Source organism: Coenobita brevimanus, chromosome 62 (assembly GCF_032717465.1).
Source record: "Coenobita brevimanus isolate Jiangsu-jjx chromosome 62, ASM3271746v2, whole genome shotgun sequence".
Lineage (NCBI taxonomy): Eukaryota > Metazoa > Arthropoda > Malacostraca > Decapoda > Coenobitidae > Coenobita > Coenobita brevimanus.
Genome location: NC_137015.1, coordinates 8,683,161 through 8,694,086, shown reverse-complemented (window position 1 = coordinate 8,694,086; position 10,926 = coordinate 8,683,161). Strand labels below are relative to the sequence as shown.

General features: G+C 45.9%; 1 protein-coding gene across 1 annotated transcript; it reads left to right on the top strand.

The window, feature by feature from the left end:
- Positions 1–2,549: 2,549 nt before the first annotated feature.
- Positions 2,550–3,239, top strand: LOC145403959 (uncharacterized). The gene has a single exon (XM_080275561.1). It carries the CDS (start codon positions 2,550–2,552, stop codon positions 3,237–3,239), a length of 690 nt encoding a protein of 229 aa, XP_080131687.1.
- The last annotated feature ends 7,687 nt before the right edge of the window (positions 3,240–10,926 follow it).

Below are 10,926 nucleotides of genomic sequence, written 5' to 3'. Positions count from 1 at the left end.
TCATCAATGATCTTCTAAGCTGTACATCTAACCCTATCCACTCATACGCTGATGACTCCACCCTTCACCTCTCCATTCGGTTCCCGCAACGCCCATCTCAACAGTTACTTCAAGAAACAAGGGATGAGGCTATGGCACACCTAATGTCTGACTTGGCTTGTATAAGCTGACTGGGGTAAAAATAATATGGTTGTCTTTAATGCATCTAAGACTCAGTTCTTACACCTATCAACCCGACAAAATCTTCCACAGGTATACCCATTAATGTTTAATAATATTCAGCTTAATCCTGCATCATCCTTGAACATGCTTGGGGTTTCATTTACTCAGGACTTATCTTGGAAAGATCATATTACATCTCTTGTAAAATCTGCTTCCAAGAGATTGGGTGTGCTAAGCCGACTCCGCTCTTTCTTTACCCCTGCACAATTGTTGACTCTATACAGAGGTTTTATCCGCCCCTGTGTGGAGTACAACTCTCATGTGTGGGGAGGCTCCCCACATACAGCTCTTCTCAATAGGGTGGAGTCAAAGGCTTTTCGTCTCATTAACTCTCCTCCTCTTACTGACTCCCTCCAACCTCTGTCTCTTCGCCGCACTGTTGCATCTTTATCTCTTTTCTATCGCTACTTTAATGGTCACTGCTCCTCTGAACTGTCTGCTTGCATTCCTCCACCTCTAAGACGGGCGCGTAGCACCCGTCTGGCAGCAAACTCTCATCCCTTTTCTGTCCAACTCTCTAATGCAAGAGTTAACCGTTACTCCCAGTCTTTCATTTATGCAACAGGTCAGCTCTGGAACTGTCTCCCTCTATCTGTATTTCCTGCTGCCTATGATCTCCAGTCTTTCCAACGCAGTGTGTCCAGGCATCTCAAAATGATCGGATCTTGAATTTGGCTCTCTATTGTATTTTGTTTTTCTCTTGGAGGGAACTGTTACTGCGGGCCATGGCCTTTGGTTCCTTCTTCCTCGCATAAAAAAAAAATACACACAGACAGACATACATCGGTAGACAGGCATATTCTTCCTCTCACTCCTTCCTAAAATCAGAAACAGATTAAACCACAAGAGAATAACTAATGTTCATGTTTTTGTTGTCAGAGAGACTGTTGATGCGATCTTGATTGTTCTTTCTTACGGCAGCTGTGTGTGTGTGTGTGTGTGTGTGTGTGTGTGTGTGTGTGTGTGTGAGACAGAGAGAGAGAGAGAGAGTGAAGCGAAGTGAAGTGAAGAAAAGAGAAGAGAGAGAGAGAGAGAGAGAGAGAGAGAGAGTCAACACATCCAAGCCAGGAGACCAACCTTGGTTCGGGGATAGCTGCAGAGTTGCAGCTGATCAAAAAAGCAGGACAAGCCAAAAATACCTAGCACATCCATCAAGAAGAAGTAAGCTAAGACACAAGGCAGCGTGTAAGGATATGAAACGAGTACAGAAGCAGGCAATCCAACGTTGGAAAGTGAGCCTTCAAACAAAACTAACTGACCATTCAGCTGGCAACAAATGCTGGTGGAGCTGCATCAAACACCATCAAGGCTTCACACGCGATGATTGCATTCCTCCACTCACACATCCAGATGGAAGTGTAGCCACACGCAACAAGGACAAAGCCCAACTCCTGGCAGTCCACTTCTCTAACAAGATGAGAGTACCTGACCCAGATCGCTCTCCTCCAGCAATCCCGTTACCACGAGAGAATCACTGGGAAACATCACCATCACCACAGAAAATGTTAGACAACAACTTCTCCAGCTGAGCCTTAACAAAGCTGTGGGGCCTGACAACATCAGTCCACACATCTTAAGAAACTGTGCCACGCAGCTTGCAGTACCTCTGACTGCAATATTCCAGAAATGCCTAAATTCACACAAGTGGCCAAAAATGTGGAAGCGGGCACAAGTTGTAGCAGTGCACAAAAAGGGGAAAAAAACAGACGCTCAGAACTACAGGCCAATATCCCTCCTCTCTATCCCAGGAAAAATACTTGAGGCCCAAATAGCAAATAAACTAACAACATTCCTAGAAGAACATCAACTACTCAGCAACAAACAGTTTGGCTTCAGAGAAGGCAGATCTGCTGCTGATCTTCTACTCCAATCTACTAAATGGAACCAGTCACTAGATAGCGGGATGGACACAATCGTCATTGCAATGGACATTGCTGGTGCCTTCGACAGGGTGTGGCACCAGGGCCTCATCACCAAACTGAAAAGTCTGGGGATCAGTGGTCATTTACTTCACTTGCTACACGACTACCTTATCCTCCTGAACCCTACGTGTGGTGGTAAATGGTCACACTTCCAGCGAACTTCCAGTCGATGCCAGTGTGCCGAAGGGCAGCGTCCTTGGTCCAATCCTGTGGAACGTTTATTTCAATGACATACTACAGCTTATCCCTGAAGCACAAGCATACGCAGATGACTGCACTCTAAAGTTCACTTGTGACAGACGTGATTGCCGGGCCACCATAACACACATAAATCAGTCCCTGCAGAGCACTGTGTCCTAAGGGAAACGTTTGCAAGTTACCTTTGCTCCTGAGAAAACCCAGGCCATGTTAATTTCTCGGAGACCAGATCCTGCTGACGCTCCCCTTTCTAATATCCAAATTGACAGCAGAACACTCCCACTTCAGGGTGCCATCTCTATCCTTGGGTTGGAATTCAACAGCAGCCTTACATTCACAAGCCATATCAAACGCCTAGCTAAAAATGCTGCCTGGAAATTAGACTGCATTCGGCGAATAGCCAATCTGCTCGACGATCGGGGAATAGAAATACTATATAAGGCACAAGCTCGCAGTCTTATGGAGTACTCCCCACTGACCTGGTCATCCTGTCCACCCTCATATCTCAGGCTGCTGGACCAAGTTCAGAATCGAGCAGAAAGGTTAATCCAGCTGAAGTCACAACATCCAAGAACTGCTCTCCAGCCACTACAGACTCGACGAAACGTGGGTGGCCTCTGTGTAATGTACAAAATACACAAGCAGCAGTCTCTCCATTTGGCACCACTCCGTCTCCATCCAACCCATGTGCCTGCATACGACACACGAGAATCCCACATCATGGAACACCAAGTGACTGTCCCCTTTGCCAGGACGGACCAATACCTCAGGTCATTCCTGCCCCACTTCAGTCGCCTTTGGAACTGCATGGTGCGCCTGACAGACATTCCCCAGTCAACTACCCTGCACCAGTTCAAGCTTCACATCAACCAATGGCTCCAAAATCAAGAAATATAATATATCTGTGTATATATAGATAGTAATATCTAAGTATACCTTAGCTATTCCTAATATATACAGCACTCATAACAGTAAACTCAAAATACACAATTATTATCCATAATTATCTAAATACTGTAATATTAAACTAATCACTAATTATAAATCAAATATATACTTTCATAATATCATTAGCTAAAGATAACTCTCAGTATAATTACTGAAGTTCTTAGCACCGTTGTCTACAACCCATGTACAAAAATCTGAATAAAGTTAAAATAAAAAGTGCAGAGAAGCGAAGTGAAATGAAGAAAAGAGAAGACAAGGATGAGAGAGAGAGAGAGAGAGAGAGAGAGAGAGAGAGTCAAATCAAGTGAAGCGAGACGAAGCGAAGTGAAATGAAAAAGAAAGTAGACAAGGATGAGAGACAGAAATCAAGCGAAATGAAGAAAGAAGGCTACGAGGAGAGAGAGAGAGAGAGAGGTCAAGTCAAATCAAGTGAAGCGAAGCGAAGTAGGAGAGAGAGAGAGAGAGAGAGAGAGAGAGAGAGAGAGAGAGAGAGAGAGAGAGAGAGAGAGAGATCAAGTAAAACCAAGTAGACAAGGATGAAAGAGAGAGAGAGAGAGAGAGAGAGAGAAATCAAGCGAAATGAAGAAAGAAGGCAACGAGGAGAGAGAGAGAGAGAGAGAGAGAGAGAGAGAGGTCAAGTCAAATCAAGTGAAGCGAAGCGAAGTAGGAGAGAGAGAGAGAGAGAGAGAGAGAGAGAGAGAGAGAGAGAGAGAGATCAGGCGAAATGGAGAAAAAAGAAGGCAACGAGGAGGAAGGAGAGAGAGAGAGAGAGAGAGAGAGAGAGCAAGTCAAATCAAGTGAAGCGAATCGAAATGAAGTGAAGGAGAGAGAGAGAGAGAGAGAGAGAGAGAAGTCAAATCAAGTGAAGCGAATCGAAATGAAATGAAGTGAAGGAGAGAGAGAGAGAGAGAGAGAGAGAGAGAGAGAGAGAGAGAGAGAGAGAGAGAGAGAGAGTCAAATCAAGTGGAGCGAATCGAAATGAAGTGAAGGAGAGAGAGAGAGAGAGAGAGAGAGAGAGAGAGAGAGAAATCAAGCGAAATCAAGAAGAAAGAAGGCAACGAGGAGGAGGAGAGAGAGAGATCAAATCAAGTGAAGCGAAGCGAAATGAAGGAGAGAGAGAGAGAGAGAGAGAGAGAGAGAGAGAGATCAAGTCAAATCAAGTGAAGCGAAGCGAAATGAAGGAGAGAGAGAGAGAGAGAGAGAGAGAGAGAGAGAGAGAGAGAGAGAGAGAGATCGTCAAATCAAGTGAAGCGCAGCGAAATGATGGAGAGAGAGAGAGAGAGAGAGAGAGAGAGAGAGAGAGAGAGAGAGAGAGAATCAAATGAAGTGAATTGAATAGAGAGAGAGAGAGAGAGAGAGAGAGAGAGAGAGAGAGAGAGAGAGAGAGATCAAGACAAATCAAGTGAAGCGAAGCGAAATATAGTGAAGGAGAGAGAGAGAGAGAGAGAGAGAGAGAGAGAGAGAGAGAGAGAGAGAGAGAGAAATAAAGAGAAATGAAGAAGAAAGAAGGCAACGAGGGGAGAGAGAGAGAGAGAGAGAGAGAGAGAGAGAGAGAGAGAGAGAGAGAGAGAGAGAGAGAAATTAAGCGAAATGAAGAAGAAGGCAACGAGGAGAGAGAGAGAGAGAGAGAGAGAGAGAGAGAGAGAGAGAGAGAGAGAGAGAGAGAGAGAGAGAGAGAGAGAGAGAGATCAAGTAAAACCAAGTAAAGAGAGAGAGAGAGAGAGAGAGAGAGAGAGAGAGAGAGAGAATAAAAAATTAAACGAAATCAAGAAGAAAGAAGGCAACGAGGAGGAGAGAGAGAGAGAGAGAGAGAGAGAGAGAGAGAGAGAGAGAGAGAGATCAAGTCAAATCAAGTGAAGCGAAGCGAAATGAGAGAGAGAGAGAGAGAGAGAGAGAGAGAGAGTCAAATCAAGTGAAGCGAAGTGATGTGAATTAAAGTGGAGAGAGAGAGAGAGAGAGAGAGAGAGAGAGAGAGAGAGAGAGAGAGAGAGAGAGAGAGAGAGAGAGATCGTGTAATGAGGCGAAGCGAAGTGAAATGAAGTGGTTATAATTTTGCAAACTAATACCCGAAATATATCATAAAAGGGGTAAAAAAAAAAAAAAGTATAATGAATGGGAACTAGTTTTCAGGGAGGTAGAGACGTGACCACCTGAGTGCTGCGTCCTGGCACCTATTCTAGTAGGCCCAGGTGTCACTCAGGTACCTCATCCTAACAGCTTTATTTCTTCCCACGGGGCTTTTATATTCGCTTCTGTGTTGTTAGAGCAACCTAAGTTGATATTAGGGAAACATAAACAGTATACAATACACTAATAAGGTGTAGTAAGCATAATAAGTAATACGAGTAGTAGAGAGATTCCTTAGTAGAGATGTGTTATAAACTTTCTGCTCCCTTGAAATACGCGCCGCTCTCCACCTTCCAGTTCAGGTGAGTTTTCTATAAATATTGCTTCTGTGGCATTTTTCATTAAACATCTGTACATAATTGATACACCATTGCTGATTGATAGCAGGAATACGCCAGAAAATGCACAAAAAGTGGCCATATTATGCATGAGAACTAGTTTTGTAGGAGATTGAGACGTGACCGCCTGAGTGATTATGTATTCCTCCGCGTCATTGTCGGCGGGAAAAAGTGTTCAAATGGTGCACGCATCACGACCTCTCGTATTTTTCACCAATATCCTGGGACATTTGCGTTGGCTACGTGAAAATTGTATATATTTAGTGAGTTCATAGTGTCGTGAATTATATTATAGTGGATAAGGAAGAGGAAATAGTGTGAAGTAGGACATATCGTGGCAGAGAAGGTAAGAAATTTTTGTGTTGAGCTTTTCCGTGTTCTCGTCGGCAACGGAGGATGCAAGGCACTTCATCCTTGGTAGTTTATTCCAGTTTTAGCATAATGTGTGTTATTTATGTAACCTTTGTCGATATTTAATCGAGATTAACGTACAGACATTCGCTAAGGAAGAGGTGTTAATAATAATATGATTATGAATATGAATATAATATAATTATGAGTACAGCTTATTACTTACTGCATACTTCAACTACTACTACAACTACAGCTACTACTACTACTACTAATACTACTACTACTACTACTACTAATGATGATGATAATAATAATAATAATGGTAATAGTGGTAATAATGATAATAGTAATACGCTTAGATTACGCACCGCTCCCCTCCTTCCCATTTAAATATTTTTCATTTCGTACGAGTAGTGCTAACATGCCTCTTTTTTTTGATCAACTTTCTGTGCTCAGTGGATATAAAGTTACAGATTAGTAGTCGAAATTTGGTAGTCAGAGAAAGTACGGTATTTTCGGTGGTACAATTTTCATGTGTATTTTTTTTTTTTTTTCGTTTTACATTTTCGAACAAATATCGCTTACATAGCATTATTTATTAAAACATCTGTGTTCAGTGGATATACTTATGCATAAAGGTAACCAGTGACAAAAAATATATGGAACTAGTTTTTTACGAGATGAAGACATAAAGGAGCGTTGTGGTGTTGATGTGGATGTGATAGGAAGCATTAGGAGGAACACAGCGAGGTGGTTTGGCCATGTGGAGAGGATGGAGGGTGAGAGACTGACGAGGAGAGTGTATGTGAGTGAGGTGGAGGGGGGAGAGGGAGGGGGAGGATGAGATGGAGGGATGGAGTGGAGAGGTATATGAGAGAGGGGGGTGTGAGTTGGGAGCAGGGCAGTGAAATGGTGGGGAACAGGGCGACGTGGAGGCGATTTGTTTGTGGCCACCCCCTACGGGATTGAGGCGTCTGGCAATAGATAGATAGATAGAAGACATGACCGCCTGAGTGCTGCGTCCTGGCACGTATTCAAGTAGGCCAGTGTCACTCAGGTACCACATCCTTAACCCCTTATTTCTTCGCGTGGTAGTTTTACGGTATATTTCCCTTTATATTCTTAATGCAATCTAAGTTAACATCAAGGAGGCACAACTGCATATTAAAACTAAGTGTGTAATAATCATAATGAATATCAAGTGGTAACTGACTCCTTAGCTGCTAGTCTTGTCTTATTCTAGTAGTTTAATCACTCTTGGAAGAGCTGCTTAGCATGGGTCAACTGGCCTACCACAGTTATTCCTTCCACTAATGTTCTTGTGTCCTTAAGAAGCGAGAAGGCAAGAATGAGAGAGAGAGAGAGAGAGAGAGAGAGAGAGAGAGAGAGAGAGAGAGAGAGAGAGAGAGAGAGAAGCATGAAAAGGAAACTGGGACATACAAATATTTTCAAGTTGAGTGTTAAAACTTCCATGTGGATTGCATTGTAACTTTTTATACTGTACCTTGCACCCCCCCCCCTCTCTCTCTCTCTCTCTCTCGGTTTCTTATCGGCTTCGTCAGTTCTGCCCTTCTTCTCTTTCTTATTCTCTGTCTTCCTTCCTTCCTTGTCCTTTCTTTTATGATTTTCTGTTTCTCGCTATCTTCCTTTCTTTCTGTTAAACTATTCTTCTGCTAATTCCTCTCTTCTGCCAGTTCCTCTCTCGTTACTTCTTCCTCCTCGCACCTCCTTGTCCAACCTCCCCTCCCTCCTTCCACTCCCTCTCTCTCTTCCTCTTGTCTCCTTCTCCCTCTCTTCCATTCCCTTCCCTTCGTTCTTCTCCCTTCCAGATCCCCTCCTTTCTAGCTTCTGTCTTTCATGTTCTTGCTCTTCCTCATCCCCCTCCCCCTCCATCCCAACATTGTTCCTCCCTCCATCCCTCCTCACCCTCCCAGCCTTTTTCATTCACCTGCATCTCTTCCCACTCCTCTATTTTCTTCAATTCTCCCTCCCTCCATCCCTAATGCTTCTTTTCCATCCTTTTTCTTTTTTTCCCACTCCCATACCTTAGTCATATACTCATCTCTTCCTAGCACTCTCCGTGTCACCTACTTTCTTCCCGCCCATCCCTTCCTTCCCCTCTACCATCCCTCGCCTTTCCTCATCCCTCCCCTCTCCTAGCCCTCACATCTTCCCTTCAACACTTCCTCCATCCGGCCGCACATCTCTCCTTCATCCCACTCCTACTTTCGTCTCCATTCTCCTCCTAATCTCCCTTCCAATCCATGTTTCTGCACCGTTTCTTCGCTCTGATCATCCTACCTCCCGCATCCTTTCCGCTCAATCCACTCCTGTCCTCTCTCTCTCTCTCTCTCTCTCTCTCTCTCTCTCTCACAGAAGACGTCAACTTATCTCCTTTAGCTATCCCTGCCAGGTCCCTATCTTGTCGCACCCCTGTCTTTCTCTTCCCCTCCCGTCTCCTCTCCCTCTACGACCCCTTCTGCTCATGGAACTGTCTCTCTCTCTCTCTCTCTCTCTCAGAAGACGTCAACTTATCTCCTTTATCTATCCCTGCCAGGTCCTTATCTTGTCGCACCCATGTCTTTCTCTTCCCCTCCCGTCTCCTCTCCCTGTACGACCCCTTCTGCTCATGGAACTCTCTCTCTCTCTCTCTCTCTCTCTCTCTCTCTCTCAGAAGACGTCAACTTATCTCCTTTATCTATCCCTGCCAGGTCCTTATCTTGTCGCACCCCTGTCTTTCTCTTCCCCTCCCGTCTCCTCTCCCTCTACGACCCCTTCTGCTCATGGAACTCTCTCTCTCTCTCTCTCTCTCTCTCTCTCTCTCTCTCACACACACACACACACACACACACACACACACACACACACACACACACACACACACACACACACACACACACACACACACACACACACACACACACACACCTTTCCATATCTCCGACCAACTTCTATCTTTTCTCGCTCCCAGTCTCTTTCCCTTCGTCTCTTTCCCCTCTCCTATCACCCCCCCCCCTTTCCTTGTCTTTTACCTTTTCTCAAATTTCTTTTCCCAATGCCTCTTTCCTTCCATTTCTCCCAACCCCCTCTCACCCCCCTCCCTTACAGGACACGTCGACATGCCTATTCTGCCTTCCTTTTGCCGGCCTATCCACTCTTCCCTTCCCTTTCCATCCTTCCCTAACCTCTTTCCTTCCACCCCATCAGCCTCTCACTTGTACCCCATTCCTTCTCCCTTCCATCCCTCCCAGCTCCCCCCAGATCTCCCTTCCATGCTAACCGTTTCATTCCATCCATGTTTTCTTCCCTCTCCCATCTTTTCCTTCGTCTTTTCCCCCTCCTACCTTCTTCCCTTTCTCCTTCCTTTCCTCCCCCTTCCCCCTACTTTTCCTACCCCACAGCTCACGTCAACACATCCTTCTCCTCTGTCCCCCCTTTGCGCACCCTCCACCCCCCTCTCTCTATACCCGTCCTTCGTCTGTCCTACTTCCTTCACCGATACGCACTCCCCCCCACCTCTACATCACACGTCAGCACACTACATACTCTGTCTCGTCCTCTTCCCCCTCCCCTTCAATTCTCATTCTTCCTCCCCCTTGCTTCCTACCGACCCATCCCTCATACCTTCCTCCTCCACACAACATCCTCTGTCTGGTCCTCTTCCCTCTAGTCTTCAATTCTCATTCTTCCTCCCCCTTCCTTCCTACCTCCCCATCCCTCACACCTTCCTCCTCCACAGCACATGATAGTATACCTCCTTCACGGCCCTCCTTTTGTCTGATTCTGGGCTTCCCTCCACCCCTCTTCTCTACCTCCTTCCTCCTCCATTTCCCCTCACCTCTCACCCTTCCTCCTCCTCCCCCTAGCTCTCCCCATTCCTCCCTCTTTCCTCTCTCCCTTTTACATCCCTCCCATCCATTTTACCTCCCCTGTGATCTCTCCATCCATACTCCGTCCTTCATTCAATGTTTTCCTCCTTTCTTAACACATCCCTCACCATCCGTTCTTTCATACCTCTCTCTCTCTCTCTCTCTCTCTCCCCCCCCCCCAGACTAAACTCCAGCCTCTCCCCTCAATCCCTGTCCCATCCTTCTTCCAGTCCTTTTTCCTTCTTACACTGTTTCTCTCCTTTCTCTTTCCTCTCTCATCCTTTCCCCCTTCCCGACTCCCCCCTCCTCTCTCCCTCCTACTTTCCTCCACCATCTCTTCTTCCTATGTTCCGCATCTCTCTCTCTCCTACCTTCCTCTTCTTCTCTGCCCCACCGTACCTTTCTCCCTCCTCTTTCCCTCTTACCTTACTCCCCTCTTTCTCCCTGATGTCTTTCCCCTCCTCCCTCCCTCCTATCTTCCCCCTCTTCTGTGTCCCCTGCCTTCCTCCCCTCTTCCCTCTCCCACTCAGCTCACGTCAGCACACCTCCTCCTCCTCATGTCCCCCTTTTGTCTCACCCCGGAAGGTCGAGAGAGGGAGAGGGAGAGCGAGGATGTGTCAGTGGCAGAGACAAGAGAATGGAAATAAGTTTGTCAGCGGGTGTCTGGACAGAAGTAACGCGCTGGCTCCACACTCACAAAATATCCTGGAGTAATTTTTTTCTTTCGCTGTTAAGATGGAGAGAGAGAGAGAGAGAGAGAGAGAGAGAGAGGAGGGAGGGAGGGAGGGAGAAAGAGAGGGAGGGAGGGAAAGTATATAGATAAGACAGACTTCGTTGAGAGAGAGAGAGAGAGAGAGAGAGAGAGAGAGAGAGAGAGAGAAAGTAGATAAATAAGACAGACTTCGTTGAGAGAGAGAGAGAGAGAGAGAGAGAGAGAGAGACGTGGAA

Coding starts and splice junctions, on each gene's coding strand:
- LOC145403959 (XM_080275561.1), top strand. CDS start 2,550: ATGTTAATTTCTCGGAGACCAGATCCTGCTGACGCTCCCCTTTCTAAT.